The 21,915-nt window shown below is 35.5% G+C and overlaps 3 protein-coding genes across 11 annotated transcripts; 1 reads left to right on the top strand and 2 right to left on the bottom strand.

The window, feature by feature from the left end:
* Positions 1–855: 855 nt before the first annotated feature.
* Positions 856–7,840, bottom strand: LOC125196681 (cullin-4-like). Of its 8 annotated transcripts, none has more exons than XR_007171923.2 (19): positions 7,375–7,840; positions 6,083–6,198; positions 5,668–6,014; positions 5,320–5,500; positions 5,043–5,165; positions 4,665–4,952; positions 4,043–4,168; positions 3,832–3,933; positions 3,685–3,738; positions 3,412–3,518; positions 3,270–3,330; positions 3,045–3,176; positions 2,816–2,953; positions 2,664–2,744; positions 2,484–2,564; positions 2,309–2,389; positions 1,621–1,750; positions 1,493–1,537; positions 856–1,403 (listed from the first exon to the last, which is right to left on the bottom strand). XR_007171923.2 is itself a non-coding variant. In XM_048095293.2 (18 exons), exons 1-17 carry the CDS (start codon positions 7,700–7,702, stop codon positions 1,637–1,639), a joined length of 2,460 nt encoding a protein of 819 aa, XP_047951250.1. In that variant the 5' UTR covers positions 7,703–7,840; the 3' UTR covers positions 1,405–1,537; positions 1,621–1,636. The 8 variants fall into 8 exon arrangements, 2 of the variants coding, with proteins under 2 accessions (XP_047951250.1, XP_047951249.1); XR_007171922.2 differs by having other exon boundaries at positions 856–1,387; XR_007171921.2 differs by having other exon boundaries at positions 856–1,349.
* A 2,321-nt stretch (positions 7,841–10,161) lies between these two features.
* Positions 10,162–11,597, top strand: LOC125195737 (glucan endo-1,3-beta-glucosidase 11-like). The gene is made up of 2 exons (XM_048093927.2): positions 10,162–10,293; positions 10,473–11,597. Exons 1-2 carry the CDS (start codon positions 10,230–10,232, stop codon positions 11,468–11,470), a joined length of 1,062 nt encoding a protein of 353 aa, XP_047949884.1. The 5' UTR covers positions 10,162–10,229; the 3' UTR covers positions 11,471–11,597.
* A 46-nt stretch (positions 11,598–11,643) lies between these two features.
* CCP1 (P-loop containing nucleoside triphosphate hydrolases superfamily protein) lies at positions 11,644–16,671 on the bottom strand. Of its 2 annotated transcripts, none has more exons than XM_048093925.2 (11): positions 16,336–16,671; positions 15,398–15,574; positions 15,266–15,321; positions 15,013–15,078; positions 14,809–14,916; positions 14,670–14,736; positions 14,462–14,546; positions 13,823–13,983; positions 12,896–12,997; positions 12,461–12,683; positions 11,644–12,082 (listed from the first exon to the last, which is right to left on the bottom strand). In XM_048093925.2, exons 1-11 carry the CDS (start codon positions 16,372–16,374, stop codon positions 11,949–11,951), a joined length of 1,218 nt encoding a protein of 405 aa, XP_047949882.1. In that variant the 5' UTR covers positions 16,375–16,671; the 3' UTR covers positions 11,644–11,948. The 2 variants fall into 2 exon arrangements, with proteins under 2 accessions (XP_047949882.1, XP_047949883.1); XM_048093926.2 differs by having other exon boundaries at positions 15,398–15,547.
* Positions 16,672–21,915: the final 5,244 nt, after the last annotated feature.

Genomic DNA, 21,915 nt, shown 5'->3' with positions numbered 1-21,915 from the left:
TATCTATACTTGTTTACTTTTGCCTTATATCAATTTCATGATAATGTATCTTTAGAAACTCTCCATGCATATTCTTGTTCATATGCTACTATTTGTAATCGAGGTTTCGAATTCGTAATTTCAGTTCGGGAGAGTCTTGTATAAGACGGTCTCCAGAGCATTAGCAAGATTACAAATATGCCCTTGAATCCGGATATGGATCTTGGCCCATTACACAAGCTTCTGTGAGAGTTTTGCATGAATGTTTGGCTATTGCTGGTATCAACATTCTTGATTGTTGTTGCTATTTCATGCTTCTCATTAACAACATAAACTAAAACTTTTCTAATGATAAATGACTCATTTTTCTTTGTTATTTCTCTTCCGTTGCAATTCTTTCGCTTTCTTTATGACCCATGTTGGTTTCTCTGCATCTTCGTTTTGCTGGAACGATGATGAATGGCCTTTTGCTTCTTTTCATCAGTCTGACATAGATGTACAGAGGTTTACAACAAGTAGAATCCGTTGCTGGACAAAGGACTCATTTTTCTTTGCTTTCTTTATGACCTCTGATCGTTTTTCTGCATCTTCCTTATGCTGAAACGATGATGAATCAATTATCATGATGGGCTTTTGCTTCTTTTATCAGTCTGGTGTAGATATAGAGATGATTAAAAAAAGCAAAATCTGTTGTTTAGATTATTTAATCTTTGTTTTTGTATTTCCACCCAGAAAGATTGTTTTCTGGCTTGTGTTGTTTTTGCTCTTTGGGACCTAGAAATGGCGGCTATCTCCTTCCATTCTCTCTCTATTCACCTCCAAAATGACGATGTTTTGGATGTCAAATGTAACAGTAAAAACAACAGCGCTCAACGGTGGAGAAATTCGAGCATACACATTGTTTAGACGTTTCAAAAGTGATGGGGAATATGTCATGTTTGATCTGAACTAGGGTTGTTATTATCAAATTTTGCTATTCTATCACACTTGATCTCATGAAATTATGAATTTCAATCCCACTATACTTTATTCCTAAGATAAAAATAAATGAAAAGATCGATAGTTGAAGGAGATCTTGCAGTAACTGTACTGTAATCCATATACTCAAAGCATGCACCTTTTGATTTCTTTGGTCCTCTTAGCTTCTGCCATATGAATTTATAAAGTGGAACTGAATTCTCTGACGCAACGTTCATGAAATGGGGGTCGGGCAACAAGTGGTATCAGAGCAAGCTCTGTTCAGCCCGTGTTTGTGGAAGAGGTTCCCAATGGGTTGATGTGAATGTACCCCACAGAAACGGCATTAGGGGAGTGTAAACATTACAAGAGCGGAGTTTTTATACAGTACAGCCCCGACGAGAGGTGGGTTGCTGCGCAGAGCCACAAATTTTATAAATGCATGCTGAAACTGGACATAGAAGAGACTGAGGAAAATGATAAATCTATTTTAATGATAATATTCATTCATCTTGGACGGAGCTTTAAGACAACCTTTTTAAGGAAATATACTTACATTGAGCATAACAAAAAAAGGGAGGAGAGAAAGACAGCTGAGTTCCTGTACAAAGGTTTCTTTGATAGATGAGCTTCTAACACGTTGATCAGACCATGTCGTTTATACAAGGAAAAATGATGATTTACCTTGTGGTGACTTTTTTCAAGCAAGGTAGTTGTATATTTGTGGGTTGTTTTTGTCACGTTCCAGGTACTCTCGATCAATGAGGCTCTCGATCCTCTTCTTCAGGTCACCCGGTTTTATTGGAAACTTCAGCTGTATCATCAACAAAAGATGACATGTCAATACTATGTAGTGTACTTCCCTTTTATGCTGGGAGAGCAAAACAAAAACCCAAACCAGGAAACCAAATCACAACTTTCAATTTGGTTAGATTTGATTTGGAATTTAGAGGTTCAAAGTTTATTTGTAACCCAAACAAATACGCCCTTGTTCGGTTTTATGGCCAGGAAATTTGGGTGGAACCAAATACACTGGAATTAAATGCAACTTTTTTTTATTTATTTCACAGTTCGACTAGCACAATAGTAAAATAAATTTATAGTTGTTGCAAAGATTAGTACTCAACATTTTAAAAACTAGGTTAAGTGTCACTTGTAACTGACCGAACCAAACCTAACAGAACATTTTCGTTATGGGTTTGGTTTGGTTCGGTTCCAGTTCAGACTCCTCTCAAACAAAATGTCAGTTTTCCTACTGCCATTTTCCGGGCTTGGGTCAGTTTGGACATGAACCGCCCGAATGGTCTGCCCCAGCAATAATTAGACACAGCATTAAGTCAGTATATATGTAGAGTTTGAGCATTTTCTTTACCTGCTGAAAGAGTTCGGTGATCAGTAAGGTGTGGCTCAGCACTTTTCTCGTCTTCATTATACGAACGATAGCAGCATCGACCTGTACGATCATGAATAGTTAAGTGCAAACAAAATTAGTGCCCAAAACAAGATGATCTCCACAAGAAAAACAGATTAGATCTCTTTGACCAGACCTGATATTGACGATCTTGGAAAACCCTTTCCGTTGTGCTAGTGTTCTCCTCAACTGTTTCCTTCATCTGGATTGCATTTACCTGCTTACAGACTCAGTCAGCGATGCGATCTGCTAAACTAAATAAGACTGATATTCGCAAGAGATCATTTTGCCGATGAGGAAAGAAACAAATCCCAACCTTTATACGATACAGTGGAGCAGTAAATTGATCGTTGAAGACAAAGGAATCGTCATCATCCACATCTTTGCCTTTAGGAATCTGCAAGAGCAGTTTTATTACTCTACGAGAAATATTTTTGAACAGTCAAGAAGAAAAGAACGAAAACTCACTTTTTGGAGGACGCGAACCTTCCCACATGCAAGGGACTGCAAAGTCCTCCTCAGCTCTTTATCCTCGATACCCGTAGATTCTTTTATATCTTGAAAGCAAAGATTTTGTGCATCATTGAACAGCATCAATACAACAGTCTGTGTCACAGAACACACGTGATATTATACGTTAAAGGCAAAGAGGAGAAACTTATATAGCGGCTATAATTGTAATAATTACAAAACAAACCTGAAACAGAGAAACTGCGAGTTCCTTTTTACCCTTCGGGAAATCTGCTTTAAGAACACAATGACCTAACGAGTTTTGCCACATCAATCGCCTCCCACTATGCTTGCTCAAGTAAAACTCCTTGAAAATATCCTGAAGAAAAAAATTGGCACAAAAAAGGAGATGGTTATTCTACGGAGCAGTGGTATTTTTTTAATGTTGAATTGAATCAAAAAGGTAACTAACCTGGTAAACATTGAGCTCATGTGGGAGCCTGACATCCATGGGTGGATATGTCGGCCAGTACCTGCAGGAAAAAAAAATTCCTTAACAAGTGAATATTATGCAAGGTTGATGTATATAGGGGAGGAACAAAATAGAGACTTACCCAGTTGTTAGGACATGAACACTCATCTCGATCCCGGACGGGAGTTTTGTCCGAGCTTGAGATGATTGCTTGAATGATTCGTTAATCTCTTTAGACAATTCGATGTCCTGAATTGTGGAAAAAGTAATTCAAACATATCGCCTGGAGTGTTATCACTATTTGGAAATAGCATCAAGAAACCAAAACTAATACGCATTTCAATATTTAACATACAGAAATTCTGGTTGTAAACACATTAGCCATTGAGCTTATAAACCCAAAACTAATACGCACCTTGAACATTCCTTCGAGTTTGTTAGTAAATTGACTGCCGCACTCAGTTTTCAACTGCAATAAAGTATCACAATAATTTACTTGCCCGGTAATAAAAATAAAATAAATTGGTGGGAGTTGGGGAATATACTGAAAGGATAAGCTTACCTTAGTAATCATAGACTTCTCTGCATCAATAGAAGCACTTTTACTCAACAAGAGCCTTTTAGCAAGATCTTTCTTGTAGAAAGCTTCAAAAACATCCTTGCCCTAAGCAAGGAGTAGGAAATACAACTTAGCAACATAAATTTGTTTATTTTGATTTTTGAAGTAAAAGAACAATGACAGAATGCAGATCATAATTAAAGATTGCATCTACCTGTATATATCTGAACAAGACTAACACTTTATCAAGTGTACCCTCCAATTCCTCTTCTGAGGTACCCTTGTTTCCAGCACGAAGCTTTTCGTCAACAAACTTTGCGATAAGCTCAGCAGGCCGATTCTGGGAGAGAGCATATTATCAGGCAGTTACTAAGATAAATTGATCGGATCAGTAAGACACAATTGAATGGCTATGGATGTTCAGCTTCCAATCCAATGTAAAACCAAAATATATTATATCCTAAATCCTAATGCATGAAGTGATGAAACAAACCGCAGGTGATTCACACTCAGCACATTGCTACTGTAGCTTTAAATTTATCATTCCATTTCATGACCCAAACAGAAATATTAACAATAAGACCAATGTCAACAACTTGAGCTAGGTACTTTATCGATAAGAGTACAGTTGCAGCCCCCCTTACTCAACTGGAAAACTGTTTAGGTGTAAGTGGTGGGTCCCATTGAAATGGTGTTATAGAGTTGAAGAAAGTTAAGGTGGGAACCATCATATGCAATAAGTGAAAATGAAATGAAACTCACATGATTTTATTATTTGGTTGAAATGAATATGAAAGCAAGATACAATAATTTTTATATATTTTTCCTGGTCATACCTGCCGGATATTAATGAGATGCTCAAATGCATCCTTGATGGTGTTGCTAAATGCTTCATTTTTGGAAAAGCTTTCTTCCCATATTCTATCAAGATTAGCTTTAAATTCCAATAAGCTCGATACCATATCTCTGTCCTTCTCCTCATCCATGACAATACTCTGACCAGTTATTCGGATGTATTGATTCAGGGATTGCCTTAATGATTCGAGGGCGTCAACTCTAGAGAAGAGAAGATACATCCTCTGAAGGTCTTCAATACGCTTCGCATCCATAAGTATCATGAAACCCTGCAAAGAAGATCGGAATTACTAGGCCATTCATGCATAAGCACTAGGAAGAAAGTGAGTATTGATTGTAATTGTATCCACAACAGCCACCTTGTCGAGAATGGCAGTTACATGACGCACGAGCAGCTGCCTTTCTGCAGTTGCTACGAGTGGCTTTCTTGTACTTGAGTCCAGGTAAATTAGACATCTTTCATTTTCTTCTTGCAATCTCATCTGGAAAAACATAAATAGCCAAATAAGTTGCTAACAATGCTCAGGAAGACAACACGAAATACCAAAAGATGCAAGCCTTGAACTCAACAAAGGATGCAAGACTAAATGTGCGATGAACGACATAAGGAATATAAAGTGCAGCATGAATTCGTACCTCTACGTGCTTTAAATAATCTGGAACATCTGCTTGCTGCATGTATTTGACACCTTCGGCTGCATAAAACTCAGATGTACCTTCAAGGAATGGCTTCTCGAAGCTTTCTGGATAAATACCCAATGCAGTAAACATCTTCAATAGATGATTAAGGAGAGTTCTATCAACTGCTTCGCCTAATCTTCACGAACAAACAAACATGTTGGTGTTAAAAAAAAATTTGGCGATGGATATAAAAAAGAGACAATTCTAAAAACCATTGAAGAACTCTGCAGTTATAGGAGAAAGCTGTAAGCACGACCATCATTAAACAAAATGTGTGAACAGTTTCAGAAAGCTGCAAAATACCTTTCACTCTCAATCATTTTTAAAAGACCAAATACAGTTTTGCGCTCCACTTCTGAAGCTAGGGAAAGATGTTTGTGAAAAAGCTGCAAGCCCATGTCCCACAATGAGCAAACATTCGATGTTTGCTTCACATATGTTCTATCGAGATATAAAGCTATACCCCGGATCATCAGCATCTGGTCGCAAAAATCCTGCCACCGCTTCTGGACAAGTGATAAGAAAACCACCAGGTCTTCACTTTGGCCAACCAAAGATTGAAGGGAAGCGGATATGTAGCTTTCGCACGCCTTTTCGATCCGTTGATAGAGACTTCCCCCCATTTTGTGAAGGCAAAGGTCATTTACCGCCTTAAGATGATAATTACCCAGTCAGCATTTAATGTACCATAAAGGGGGAAAAGAGAGCATAAGCTTACCTGATAGAGTTTCTCCAGGTCACATGGATTGGGCTGTTTCAAAAATATAGCGCTGATTGCCGACTCAAGTGTTGCCCATGTATTTTCCTCAAAATTAGCCGGTAGCATCGGTTTGGCTGCAGACACAAAAATCAAGAATTAATAAAAACCCAAAAACTAACATAGATTTAGATACAATCTGCTTTCAATTTCCAAACTTTACGATTCCATTTCAACTGTCGGTTATACATGATCACTCATACTACATATTCAAATTACAATTTTAGGGAAGTATGTCCTGATTCACATCCTTCACTTTGTGATCAACTATTTTTTTTTAAGAGGATCAATCACTTTGTGCTCAACTATTCATTACAATATATGTACTTAACATCGAGGTAGCATTCATTAATAGATGTGCGTGAAATGAACATCCCAAAATTATATAATCAGTGGTAATAAATCATCCCACCTTACGAATACAGCTTCAATTTATGCCTTGCCAAGATAGCATGCATTTCAAACATCAATTCTTTAGACGAGAAACATATATGAGTGCACTCAATAAGCCTAATTCAAGCAAATAATTTACATCATATTAGTAAAATAAAAAAAGTCAGCATTTAGTAAAAAGGTCAAATGCCATCCCTGGTGAACTCTAATGAATAATTTATCTTATTATTACAACTGACTGCCCTTTGTCTATCTCAGCTGCTTGCATCTTGTTAACTCATATTTCACATTTCTCTAATCAAACTTCACAATAATTGTTGAATTCCTATCCTATTGCTTACATGTCAGTTACTTCAAAAACATTACAAGATAAAACAATCAGAAATTTCAGCCCAATATAAGTATTTAAAAAGGATACATACTCCAGCTACTAAATTAAGATCATAAACGCCAAAAACCTAAGAAGAAATCTGGACACTAATCTATAACTCATAAATTTCATTTTTCAAGAGTGCATTTCAGTAAGACTGGACACTAAAGAGATAAAGAAAAAAACACTCAATTCATTTCTTAAGCTAAAAAAAATCCCAGATCTCCCCACAATACAAACACATTACAATCGGACCAGAAATGCTTCAAAAAAATTAACTGATTCACCCCAAAAAAGCCAATTCGATCCCGATCAGGTAAACACATAAAAACCCTAAAATCCCAAAACAAGCATAAGCTATAAAAATCGGGATACCAAACTCCAAATCTCTCACTAAATTCATCCGACTCGACACACATTAGACAATTTCACAATCAGCAGCATCGAAATCCCCAAAGAAAATCCACCCCGAATTGAATAAAAATAAAACCTTTATTGAGCTTAATTACGAGCTTCTTCGTTGGCTGCGGGAGGGTGGCTTTCTTCCGCGACAAATTAGAGGTGACGCCGCCGGCGGAAGCGGCGCCAGTGCGGCCGAAGGCGCTGGAGGGGGAGGAGGCCTCGAGCGCCGAGTCGGCGGGATCGTCCTCGATCATCGGGGAGAGGGCGGGGGAGTCGGAGAAGTGGACGTGGGGAGTATTGTGCGACTTGGCCTTCTTCATCGCGGAGAGAATTGGAGCTGCGGCGGCGGAGGAATAAGGGGAGGAGGAGCGCTTGCTGGGGTTGGAGGTGGAGGTAGAGGAGGTGGGGTGAGACATAAGAGAAAGAGTGATGAATCTATCAAGGGAAGCTCGAGCTCTTCCTCATTATAGGAGCGAAGAAGGTCTTTTTTTGGTTGTGTGTTTTGATTTTTGCACTGAATTGAAATCGAGAATTTTGAAGAAGATGAGATTGAATTTTAGGGGAAATAATACTGTGTTTATTTATTTATTTTTTTCTATACTGTAATTAATTGGCGAGTAATTCTTGAGGGAGAGGGGATTTTTTTTCTTTTATTTTTCTGGTTTGGATATTTTAGTGAATTTATATTTTGGGGTTTTTGGGTTTGCCATTTTGTGTTTTTTAGGTAAGTGGGGATTTTGTGGTTATGGGCTTTAGGGTGGAATCGTGGAATATTGAGTTTATTAAAAAAGTTACCATTTCTATTCTCTACTCATAAAAATTAGTTTTGTTTTTTCAATGTTTTGTGTCTATTAAATTATTAATACATCTACTTTATTTACAATTCATATTCAACTACTAATCACGTAGGATTTTTAGTTAATATATCTACTTATTTCAACTAAATTTCTCCTTTTTCATATATTATTAATTACGCTGTAAATATAGTACTTCCTCACTATGATTATTTCTATAGGTTTGGTCCACAGATTTGAATTGGGGCGAGAATTGTACGTTAGTTTATTTTTTTTACATGAAAATTAAGAAAAAAATGTTTATTGTATTGAGTAGAGATATAACAAAATATTGTACGGTAAGAAACAATACAATAGAATGTGTGTGTTAGTTATTATTACAAGAGTAAAGGCCAAAATTGGTCCTAAATATATGGTCATTTTACGTTTTTGGTCCTAAACATTATCTTTTGGAATTTTTATTCCTGAACATATGAAAATTTGATCATTTTGGTCCTCCGTCAACATTTCCGTTAAAAACTAACGGTTTACGGGATTAATCCCGATTTTGACAAAATTAAACTTTTAATTCTAATTTTTTACTCCCTAATTAATTTTTTAATTAAAACCATTTAAAATAATTCCCTCATTAATTCCTCCCGAGGAGAACAAATCGCCGTCCAACATTTCAGACTCCACTGCGTGGAACTGAAGACGACGCGGGGCATCGAAGGTTGTCGCGCGGCCTCCACTGCGACTCCAAGACGCACGCACAGCAGCCCCACCGAGAGAAACCGATCGACAGCGGCTATGAAGGCGGCGACGAGGTGCGACGGTGATGATGGGCTTGGCGAAAATCAGCGTCAGGCGTAGAAACGTGTCGCGCGAAGGGAGTACATGCAGCCGGGAGGACCGGCTGTTTCACCGAGGAGCAGTCGGCTTCGCTGGCCGAGCAGGGTGGGGCATCGAAGGCGGCAGCAACAAAACAGTCACGCAGGAGACGGGGAAACGATGGAGAGGTGATGGTGGCGCTGCCTTGTTGAGAGAATGCCGGTGGCACTCGGCAAAGGAGGAAGAGCAACGGCGCAACGGGGAAATTAGGAATGATTTTGCCCAGGAGAGAGAAATGGGAATGGTTGAGGCGCTGCTGCTCCTTCACTAAATTACGAATTTCAGATTTGGAAATGAAGATGTGAAATGGAGAGAGAGAGAGACCGATGGGCGATTAGCCAGAGGAGAACAGAGGATTGAGGCGCCGCTTTTATATTGGATATTAAATATTAATTTTAAATAAATATTTACTAATTTTAATTAGGGAATTAATCAGGGAATAAAAAATTAGAATTAAAAGTTTAATTTGGTCAAAATCGGGATTAATCAAGTTTTTAACGGAAATGTTGCCGGAGGACCAAAATGATCAAATTTCCATATATTCAGGACCAAAAAATCCAAAAGATAATGTTTATGACAAAAAACGTAAAATGACCATATGTTCAGGACCAAATTTAGTCTTTACTTTTATTATAAAATAAAAACGACTCAATTACAGTACAATCACAAACTGGAAATACGGCTTGACTATTGTGGAACGAATGTAATATAATATCATTGCAGCTTATGAAGAAATTGTATAGGTGATCCCAGTTGTTACCAAACTAGGTGCTAGTTCAATTAGATAAAATTGAAAAGTAGGTAGTAATAAAAAAAATTGATGGTGCATAAAATACTAGGTACTACAGTTGCCAAACTCCCTCCCGAATATACATTTTGTATTATGCAAGCTAACTAAATCTTATATAGTAACAAAGCAAAAATTCTATTTGGCTCATCTAAATGACAATGGTGTTTATACTTTATACCATAAAACAATAAATTCATCAATATTTAATGTTGGACATATATATATTCTATCATAAAAAAAGCAATAATTGAAGCATCTGAGCTGAGTACCAAAGCCAAGAAACAAATACTGTGTCATTAATTTAAATCAAAAGGCAAACAAGCAAAGAAAGGAATTAGCCGACATACAATCTATGCATACACACATATATGTATATGGTATATATATCCCCTTGCGTATGTACATTTGATTAATTCCAGCATAACTTTTTCTTCATAAACATTTCTTGGTGTCTTGATTTTTGATAGAAATCAAGAACACCTCCCTCTCATGGGAGGTCTTGTTAGCATGATTACCATGATAAAAACTCTTGCATTTGTTTTAACTTTATCAGGTACTCTCTCTCCATGCATAGTGACTCAAAGAGAAATTTCATAATTTTGATTGTTGCTTATGGCTTCAATCCATATATATTCAATTATTCATTATGAATTTGTTTCAAATTGACCATGTAGATATGGAAATTTGAAACGAAATGATTTTGTATTGATTTCTCCATTACATTACATACAGGTTTAAGAGAAGTCAAATCCTTTGGCATCAACTATGGGCAGGTCGGGAATAATTTGCCGCCACCGGAAAGAGTTATCGATCTCCTCCACTCTCTCAGGCTAACAAAAACCCGAATCTACGACACCAACCCGCAAATTCTAGGAGCGTTTGCCAACTCCAGCATTGAAATAGTCGTGATGGTCGAAAACGAAATGTTATCGACTTTAGCGGATCCAAACCAAGCTATTCAGTGGGTCATGACCCGGATCAAACCCTATGTTCCGGCTACGAGGATCACTGGCATCGCTGTTGGTAATGAGCTCTTCACCGGTGGTGACACCACTCTCATATCATACCTTGTGCCGGCCATGGTTAGCATCCATGCAGCCTTGGTCCGGGTTGGGTTGAACAGGTTCATGCATGTCTCATCTCCAAGTTCGCTAGCGGTTCTTCAAGAATCCTACCCGCCATCAGCTGGTGCATTCCGGCCCGAACTGAACCAGATCATGCCCCAACTTTTGCAGTTTTTGGCTGCTACAAAGGCTCCATTTTGGATCAATGCGTACCCGTATTTTGCTTACAACGGCGACCCAAGTAGGATCTCTCTGGACTACACATTGTTCAACCCGAACCCGGGAGTGGTTGATCCATATACAAAGCTACATTATGACAATATGCTGTATGCACAAGTCGATGCGGTGATATTTGCCATGGCAAAGATGGGGTATGGAGGGATTGAGGTCCGGGTTTCAGAAACAGGATGGCCCTCAATCGGAGATCCAAGTGAAGTCGGGGCGACCGTTCATAACGCTGCGATCTACAATGGGAATTTGTTGAGGAGACAATGGAGAGGTGAAGGGACTCCATTGAGACCTAAGACAAGGTTGGAGGTGTACATGTTTGCATTGTTCAATGAGGATATGAAGCCCGGCCCAATATCTGAGAGAAACTTTGGATTGTTGAAGCCCGATGGGACGATGGTTTACAATCTCGGACTATCCGAAGGTATAGCTAATTGATTAACTCTTCATATGAAAATTTATCTAGTCATACCAAAACCATCCTAGCTTCATGAATGGTAAAATTATACACCTTGTTTAGTTATTAGATGTAGCATCAATAAAACATGTATACTACTTTCTTTAATTAGTTTTTCAAAAAGTAGAAGTTCGAACAACAACTAATCAACAACTAAACAGAACAGGGGAACTGATATTAAAGAAAATTGATCGGTATCACAATAGCATTACTTCCAACATATCTAGAATGAAATAATTCAATGAAATAACAATGTACTACTAAGCAGCGTAATTTAACCATGTACCACAGTATATATCTGGGATCGACGCGACAATAACATAATCGTGAAATGCTAAAAAAATGCTCACCATTCAACAGGAAACAACAGATGTTATTTAAAGCCCTCAATGTTCATATGATAACACACCACAGCATGTCAAAAAACAAATAACAGGTAAGGAACAGATGTGTGTGCCTTCATTGGAGTATTTGGCTTCCATAGTCTTCGTTGAATTTCTCATAACGATGTGCAAGGAGATGAGCAGAAGGTCTGGTGTTCCTCAATGCCACTTCTATGTCTCCCTGTGTGATTGGCCCAACCTTAGGCATCTCTGCATATGAACGACACTTTTAGCGGTAGCAGAGAAAAATGGAACGAGAAACTAGTTACTACAAATCAAACCAGACTAAGGTGAATCAAATGCTTGAATATTTCTTTATTAAGTGTAACAGAATAAATCTGACTGTTCCATCAATCAGTAATCGCAGATTTTGCAGTTTTCCAGTGTGCTTCATTCAACATAAAAAAAAAAGGTAAAGAAGATGAGATGCAAATTTTCTTTTGTGGGTGGGGGTTAATTGCCTAATGATGCACATATAATGAACTAGACTGACCAGGTATCAAAGAACTCGATACTCGTTGATCACAAGTAACCAGTTCCAAGTGCCTTAATGGCATGTGAATGGGGAAGACATCAGTAAAAACGTACCATCTTCAGGCCCCTGTTCTGCTTGTGTCTCCTCAAGAGATGCCATTAGCCGTCTCAATGGTTGCATAGCAGCTTCCTTACATAAAAGGCGAAGATCTGACCCTGAATAACCATCGGTCTTCTCGACTAATAAATCATAAGAAAGTTCCTCGCCATATTTTGATGGCAGTAATTCTTCAAACATCGCTTGTCTTGCTTCTGGTTCCGGAAGTGGTACCAGGATCTAAACATGAAAACAATGTACAGTTTCCCTATCGTTTAGCAATTCGTTTACATTAAAGCTAATCAACATACAATATAAGTATATCAAGCTATTAATTTGACTTTGTTTTGCAGCTTTCAAGCATCTTTTATTGTTTTCAACAGAATGGAGAAAATAATGAAAGCAATTATAGCAAATTGTAAAGTGAGGCACAAAGCTTTTTAAAAGCACACCCGCTTTTCCAGACGTCTAAGCATTGCTGCATCTAGTTCCCATGGGAGATTGGTTGCAGCCAGAACAAATACAAGTTCATCTGTCTTTGTCAAGCCATCCATCTGCAGTTTACCACAAAAACATTAGTACTTTAGTATCCGTGGAAAATATAGCTGCATTGGCAGAGCATATTAGAGGGTGCCTGGTTAAGATTATAGGCTCCTTAAAATAGCTTTAAGCTGTAAAGGATCATATTTTGCCCAACACTTCGCAAGACTCTATAAGCTTTTAAACGACTAGTAAGCTGTAAAAATAAACTCCAACAACTTATAACCTCCTCAAAACGTGAATTCCTCAACCCCATCTATTTTTTCATAATCTTATAAGCAACAATCAATTTAAAAATAGCCTTGTTATGTCTGTTATTTCCAAATTTTTTTCTCAACACCTTCCAAACTCATCTTACATTTTCTTTTTCTAACTATGATTCTCTCTCTAACTCACAACTTGCTCTCGACTTATAAGCTCGATTATCCAAACACCCTAGCAACTTATAAACTCTTGAGACATTACCTCTTCTATGCTCTTGAAAAATCTTAAGTTGCTGAGCTTATAAGCTCTCTAAAATAAGCTTAGCCAAATTACCTTCTTTATCTAATTTTACCATATGAATCATTATTCATTAGGATGAGACATGTCTAAAAGTACATATGGAAAATATTCACTTAACTTAATGGTGCAGAGTTATCAATTTACAAGGGTTCAAGATTTTGATCTTAATCAGGGGAGTTTATAACAAGTTAACAACAAAACATTAATGTTCACATTCACCCATCCAGAAGATGAATTTTTTGGTTTGTTCCCAAATCAGACAGATATCTTCCTCTTATGGTGTTTGATCCAATTTTTTGTGTTCTGGATTGAACAACTATCCAACAAGTTATCACCTGTATAAGCAGCTCAGTCTTCAGACGCCTGCTTGCTTCATGTTCGCTGCGTCCTTCACCTCGTTGGCTGATAATTGCATCAATTTCGTCCAGGAAAATAGTTGATGGTGCATGATGCCTAGCAAGCTCAAACAATACTTTTACCAGTTTCTCAGAATCACCTGCAATTAGATGCTTTCTATATCATGATATTGATTCATAAGTGGAACACCAAAGACATGTGTGATGCTTGTCTTATGTAAAAAGCCAGCAAATGGTCTTCGATTTTGTAAAACTGAATGACCTACCAAACCAGAGACTAACACATAGTACTACAATTTTGAGAAAATGCTGGAAGATGGCAATGAAGAAGCAAAATTACTGTAACAAGAGAGTAATGACCAAACCACAAAGCTCAATGAAAATTACTTATAGAGAGAGACGTGGAAGTGTATTTTCTATTAGCTAAGAAGGTGGTATAATGTCAACTGAACATCCACCCATAATTACAACTGAGAGTTAAGAGGAAAATAACAAGTAACTAAAGATAATCACAATAATACAATAGCAACAACCCAATGCAGTCGATAACATGGGTATGGTGAGCTAAGTAAATAACATACAAGAATGTCACAAAACTTATAAAACCCAATATCTCACCCCTCCATTTGCTAACAATTGACGATGCGGAAATGTTGAAGAATGTGGTTTTGCACTCAGTTGCCACAGCTTTTGCCAACATAGTCTGGAATTTGATTTAAGATACATATTTACCACTCATAGTTTATCACAAAATAAAGTAATATTATCAATATAAAAATAAGACACTAGGCAATGAATGAAGAAATGATTGAAGCAGAGCACAAACCTTTCCCGTTCCAGGGGGGCCAAAAAGAAGAATTCCTTTCCACGGTGTTAGAAGACCAGTAAAGTACCTATAACATGAGTACAGGTTCAATTGAGCTCAAAAAACCGTAAATCATTCCAAAGAAATGAGGAAGATTTACTGTGGATATTTTATAGGCATAACAACGGCTTCTTTCAAAAGCCGTTTTGCATTCTCTAATCCTTTTATTGATTCCCATTTAATATCTGGACTACCACGGATGATATCTCTGCAAATGATAACAAGAGAGTATCCAAAAATCAATGATTAAGACTAATACTGTTATCCTGCAACACAAATGGGAAAATAGCTTATCCCTTATTACCTACATAAACTCTCCGCCAAAGCACGCACTTCTGCTGACTCAAAAGGAGGAAGTAAAGATCTTTGCCTGAAAGTGAAGATTAATTTTTAGAGAATGACTGCATGGTCAAAGTACCTCGTTCGGAAGGAAGAAAGTTGGTTGGTTGTTTGAAATTGGGTGGAATCCTTAGTTTGGAGAAATCCATAATCCTTGCCCATGCTATGCACGTTGTGAACATTTATTAATTTGCAAAAGGGAGGGATAAAGGCCATACGGTTTATCATCTTGTGCTAAAGATGCTCCATTAGATTGTACCACATTCCCGCCATTCTGAATCAAAACTGACGTGTCAAAATATCACAACAAGGACCAAAAAGTTCATTCAGTTCAATCAAAATCATATTACCTGAATCCTGAACTGCTCATAGATAGCCAAGTCAGACGTGTTCTTCACACTGGTACTTCCATTGGTCGTTCCATTTGATTGATCTCCATTAGGCACAATTTGACCATTTGCAGTTGCATCTTTCTGCTCGGACTCCCTCTTCCTCCCAAACTTGGAATCATAAAACAATTTAAATTCCTATATTGTACACCCAACAAATAAATTTTATATAACCATCAGTACTACCCTTTAACCACTCCTACAAATGGAACTCACACAGCAAACACATAAAGTTGGGTCATTAGCATATAATTCTCATTTCTATACAGTATATGCATGTACATATATCAAGGAAGAGCAATAAATATTCATGAACTGAGTCTGGTCATATTGATCCATCAACTACTACCGCACTTCAGAATCACTCCAATGACTATCAAGCAGCCAAGCCACACACACAGATTCACACTCCAAAACAAGTGAAATGTAAATCAGCGGAGCAGCGAAGCTCGTTGTCGTACAACAATCGAAAGCATAGGGTACACTCATTCAGCTCCTGAATGCAGGAATTGAGACAGACAAAGAAAACAACAACAATTCGACGAAAATTCATTTCGAAGACTCGCAGTTGAGTCTGGTTAATTCGATTCACCACGCACTCATGATTCATCAAGTACTTCCGAATAACTCCAGCGACTACAAGCAAACCACACGCATTCACACTCAAAACACAATGAAATGTAAATCAGAGGAGCAACGAAGCTCGTAAGTACAACAATCGAAGCCTAAGGTACACCTACGTTCAGCTCCACCAATACAGAAATTGAAAAAAAATGCGAATGATTCACCGGAGCAATAATTCAAAGCACAAGTCAACGCAAAATTACTAAAACACACAACGTCGCCATCGTAGATGCAGCATTGAGAAAAGCGGAATTGAGAGAGTAAAAAAGAGCTACCTGAAACGACCAGCGCGTAGGCATAGGCTCATCGGCCATTAAAGAGATGTAGATCGATTGCCGATTGGACAATGCTCCGCGGTCGCTGATACCGCCGTCTCTAGCGCATAAACACACACACACACGCACCCAAGCAGATGCGTGTGATTTCTGATCTCCGATCGTCACACTCTATGCAGTGAGAGTGCGGAGATCGAGCATGTGCTTCTCCTTCGCTTTTCAGGCGAATATTAATGAGAGAGAAATTGAAACCATTAATAAAAAAATGAGGAAAATCAGCTCGTGATATTGATGCGGTGAAGAGGTGGAAGAATCTGGAGTGTAATCAGTGAGTGTTTAATTCTTTAATAAAAGATTTTATTGTATTTAAATGGTTAATTAAATGGAAAACTGAGATTTTTTTTCGAATTTAAATAAGTATTGTTGAATATTTATAGTAATATTTTTCATCATAAACTCCTACCGTCTCAAACTACAACATAATCAACAAATATGAGGTCATGATGTTACCTGACATATTTAATAAAGTTGGAAAATAAAATAAATAGGCTACAACAAATGTATTACTGGTTTTACAACAAGGCCCATATTATACAGTTTAGAATTTAGATGGATTAAATGGGCCAATATCTACTTAATTAGGCCTCACTTAGGCCCTGAGAATAGAGCTTTTGCAGCCTTCTTTATCTTGGAAAATTGATGTAAATTATTTCTTCATTTTTTGTTTCTTATTTAAATAGTTTTCTAAATTTATCCACAAAATTTATACTACAAATCAAAGTAGTATAAAATTTATTCTTTAATGCATCGATGAAAAGGTTACACCCACATTGTGTCTCGATTATTTATTGAAAAAATGACATGATATGGTCCTAGCTAATACATTAATATTTGCATATAGCACGAGATCGATCCTCGGATGCTAAACTAGATTTTTTTCTTGAATTACTTTCATCAAAAAGTATTCACCAAATTGCTTTTATGTTGATTCTACGATAACATGATTGGTAACTGTGTGAGATTGCTATAAACATGTCAAGAATTTTCATTTAATTATATTTCGTGTAAGTAGGCGCCGTTGGGATGTTGGATTGGTCATTGGTGAATTAGACAAGTTTTACGCTCCCTTTGTTTAAAAAAAAAAAAAATTCTTCGCTTTCTTTTATTTTTAATTTGTCCCACAAAATGAGTTTACTTCCATTTTTAGTAATATTTTTCTCTTTTATAAAGTGAATCTCATTTTTCACTGGCAAAAATTTGATTACTTTTTCTTTTTATCTATCTCTTACTTTACTGGTTTAGTATTAAAATTCATGCAATCTCCAAAGTTCTATTATTATAAGATGGAATGAATAGTTTATAATAATATGTTATTAGGTTAGATTTACTCGAAGAGGGGAGTGATCAATTGCTAATTCATCATTTAATTGCTAACTACAACTAATTTAAGGCCATAGGATTTTAGAAAATGTGTAGTCTACAATTTGCCACGTGTAATTTTCGTTTTTATTAATAAAATATAAAAAGATAAAAAAAAACTTCAAATTAGGATTTTGGATGAAATGTCAATATAGTGTTTTGAAAATATCAACACAATCCTTTGAGAATGTCAACACAATGCTTTAAGAATGTTAACCCATTGCTTATATTGACATTCTACATGTATTATATTAACATATTTTATATAGTATGTTGACATTTCTGCTTGTACGAAAAAAATAAAAAAATTCAATTTTTTTTTCAAATTTTGACGTCGGAACATATGCATGTAGGATATCATTGGAATCCTTATGAAATTATCTTTAATTTGATATATGTTATATGAATTTAAAGTTTTGGGATTTTTTTAAAAGTTAGTTATAACTAAACATGTAGTTAATTGACATTAATACCCCTATTGATTTTTTTGGAATTAATCCTATGGTCTTATTGACGTTTTTCGTTGATCGTATTGACATTTAAGGATTAATGATCTAAGCCCTTAATTTGAATATCTAATGGCTATTATTTAGTTGTAGTTAGCAATTAAGTTATGAGTTAGGAATATAACACTCCCCGCTCGAAGATATACATATTATTGTGATAGGTTTTTCATTATAGTATCAAATTTGTCTTATGAATCTGTCTCTCAAATGCAACAAATTAAATTAATTATTAAAATAATTTAATTTTAGACAATCTCATACCAATTGAATCTCATAAACTGATAGATTTATAATTAACAAATATGTATGCCACTAAATAGTTGACATCTCTTACAAATTTTGATTTATAAAAGTGTGTTACACAAAATTTTGTTCCGCCATATTTGATGATATGGCCCATTGTGCTCAATTAGCTATCTAAACTATTATCATGAATCATCAAATGTGGATATTTCTGAATATAATTATCTTTCATTTTGTAAATTATACTTAAATAGAAGGTTTTAGAGGGGGTGTGAGGGATAAAAGTTGGTAAACGTGATTTCAATTTACCAATTTAAGGTGTCTACATAGTTAGAGACTTAGAGTGGTAAAATTAATGGAGAGGATTAGACTATAAAATATTTAAAGTAGAAAGATAAGCTTATACTACTAACTAATACTCCATCTAACTTGTCTAAGTTCTTACCATAATTATTATTATTATTATTACACATAGATAAAAGTTGAATGAAAAAAATTACAAATCAAACTTCACTATGAGATTATGTGGCATTTTGCCCAAGATAGTTTTTTAATCTTGTCGCCTACAATGGAATACATCATAATGAATATTGATTGTTACTCTAATGTTTTCACATCCAGTTCAATGCACTTGCTGGAAATACAACACATTATGTATTTTTTTTAAGTTACTCAAATTTCTACTATAATTATAGTAGTAGTATTTTTTTAAGGACTTGTGTTATTATTATATCTTAATCTAACCTTGAAGTAGTTATCCTTGATATATTTTACCATTTGCTACAACAAGACATTAAAACACATACGCTAAATCTTTGTTATACTCTTTCCACTAAACTAATTTCTCAAATAAGACAAGGAAATGCACACTTTAAAACTTTGTTATTCTCTTTTCACTTAACATTTTAAATACCTACTATTATTTTCAAAATCTTGTATCCAAAAAAGCATCTTGCTTATGACTAAACGGGTGTATACATGTTTAAAGAGTTACACTATATACTTCCTCTGTCCTACAAGAATATGCATTCTTTTTATTTTAGTCCGTCCTACAAGAATATATAATTTTTTAATTTTAGAAACTATTTTCTCTCTAATGAGGTAGGTCTCACTCTCCACTAACAATACTTTAATTACTTTTTCTCTCTACCTCTCTCTTACTTTAGCAATTTTGTGTTAAAACTTGTGTCGAACCCAAAGCGCATATTCTTTGTGGACGGAGGGAGTATTTGAGTTTAAAAGAAGAGACTCAAGAAATCCACGAATCTTTGAAATCAAATATCTAAGAAATTGTCTCGAGAGTTCGATGGCTATGTTGGGAAATTTTGAAGGTGAAAAAGTATAATTTCTGAAGCACGCTGTGTCTATTTATATAAGTTGAAGTGATATGGTAAGCTCCACTAAAAGACAATGATTGATAGCATTATTAAGAAATAATACTACTACTATGTCTATGTATAAATCAATGTGAAAAGCCAAGTCACCATAAAAACTTTAGGATCCTGTCGAAAGGTTCATGTACCTTCACCAATATGCAAGTTCCAAACTACAAATGTTAAATCGCCTTTGTTTGAATTTCATACTTCATTCTATTTATGGAGGATAAATTTTATGTAGGGTCGTGGGTAAGATTTCGCCATTTTGGGGCCATGGGCACAAAGGACAAAAAATCTCCATTTTAAAAAAAAATGAATAAACTGCTATAAATTATATTCCTGAACAATTGAAACAATATTTTCATTATTTTGGTAGCTAGTGAATTCTAACATCATGGGTAGTTCTTGTGCATATAGATAATCACATTTTATGGACGTTTACATTGTTTTAGACATTTTTGTTCTTTTAGTATTTTTTGAATTGAGGGGAAATATTGTCCATTGATTATATCCACTAATATACGTCATTCAGATGGTACTTGAAACGATATTAAGTACTAGTACTTCATAGGCTACCTTCTCTGTAAATTTGATTTTGATCGTTTTAGTATTCAATATCATTTCAGGTACCCTTTGAATTTCACATACTAACTAGTAGATAATCAATAAATAATTTTGCCCCTAAAATCGAAAAATGGTAATAGGATAAAAATATCCAAAAATATAAGGATATAGATATTATCAAGCTACATTCAAGTAATAAATGATCAAAATATATCAAATCTAAAACCCAAAATAGGGTAAAATCGGAATCACGATCATAGTAAAAACTTGAGTCATAACAGGTGTTGAACGAATGATTAATTTAATGGAAAACTAATGAAATCAATGCATGCATTTTGAATTCCATTATTAAATTGAAGATATCAGGGTTTTGTTTGCTTTCTTAGTTTCTAAATAGTTACTTTCAGTTTTAATGCTCCTAGCTAGTAATGAATTTTCACATCTAGTAGTCTAGATAATATGAGAGGTTCAAGTAGTAATTAAAATTAGATTATTAGTATCCGTGGATATGATACTTTTGTTTATCATAACTATACTGTAATAGCGTCGTACATCTTCAGTAACATTATAGGTTGATAAAAATGCATCATGGTTTATAGTCATCGAAATTTTAAACAAATTATTATAACATTTTCTATTTCTTTTGACTGCATCCCACATTAACCGTTGATACAATGAACAAAGATATTCTGCTATTATGCAAAAATAGAGGAAATAAATTAGGATTTGAACCTTTTTTTATCGGTTTATAAGCTAAGATTTCATATTTGGGCTGATGGATCGACCCAATTGATTGGTAGTTGAAAGTAAAATATAATTTTTAATATTTAATTAAATATTCAATTTTTATCGTTACTTTTGCTTATCGTTTATAACTGATAATCATTAATATCTGGGACCAAATCAAAATCGTATTATGGCATAACTGATAACCGACTAACCATTTATTCTGCTCCAATAAAAATGACATTTTATGGTGTATTTATTACAAATCCATTTCCATGATATACTATATTTTAGTTATATTCGTGACATTGTGATGAAACATAGTAGTAAAATATATTTGCTTGTGTAAAATTTTCAATTTTCCAAAATAAGGGAAATGGCTGCTTTAGAATTAGGGGAAAATAATTCGTTTTGCCAGGAATGCATTTTTTGAAAGCGTCTGATGGTTGTTCTCTAAAGTAATTTCGATGTATGTTTTGGGTACTTTGTCCTTTAAAGCCGAGGAAGTAAAAACAAGTTGGACGATGATACTTCACATGATTAATTGAGCTTATCAACATCACTAAGCTCTTTTTTTTATTTTTTAAGTATTATTGTAATATCTTAGAAAAATATTATTGAGACCATCAAATTTGTACTATAAAAATACTAGTATACTTTATTATTTTATAAATCTTTTTGTATTTAAATGAGAGATGGGTAAATTAAGCTATAATTTGTACTAGTATGTAATTTGTAAATTACAT

This window comes from Salvia hispanica, chromosome 4, assembly GCF_029641045.1.
Source record: "Salvia hispanica isolate PSC_SH4W2 chromosome 4, Shi_PSC_v1, whole genome shotgun sequence".
Classification (NCBI taxonomy): Eukaryota; Viridiplantae; Streptophyta; class Magnoliopsida; order Lamiales; family Lamiaceae; genus Salvia; species Salvia hispanica.
This window is presented reverse-complemented; position numbering and strand designations above follow the sequence as displayed.

Coding starts and splice junctions, on each gene's coding strand:
- LOC125195737 (XM_048093927.2), top strand. CDS start 10,230: ATGGGAGGTCTTGTTAGCATGATTACCATGATAAAAACTCTTGCATTT. Junction 10,294..10,472: donor ATTTGTTTTAACTTTATCAG/GTACTCTCTCTC, acceptor CATTACATACAG/GTTTAAGAGAAGTCAAATCC.
- CCP1 (XM_048093925.2), bottom strand. CDS start 16,374: ATGGCCGATGAGCCTATGCCTACGCGCTGGTCGTTTCAG. Junction 15,575..16,335: donor CTACGCGCTGGTCGTTTCAG/GTAGCTCTTTTT, acceptor TGTACAATATAG/GAATTTAAATTGTTTTATGA. Junction 12,684..12,895: donor TTAGACGTCTGGAAAAGCGG/GTGTGCTTTTAA, acceptor TTTCATGTTTAG/ATCCTGGTACCACTTCCGGA.
- LOC125196681 (XM_048095292.2), bottom strand. CDS start 7,702: ATGTCTCACCCCACCTCCTCTACCTCCACCTCCAACCCCAGCAAGCGC. Junction 4,169..4,664: donor ATCTCATTAATATCCGGCAG/GTATGACCAGGA, acceptor GCTCTCTCCCAG/AATCGGCCTGCTGAGCTTAT. Junction 3,934..4,042: donor TCTTGTTCAGATATATACAG/GTAGATGCAATC, acceptor CTCCTTGCTTAG/GGCAAGGATGTTTTTGAAGC.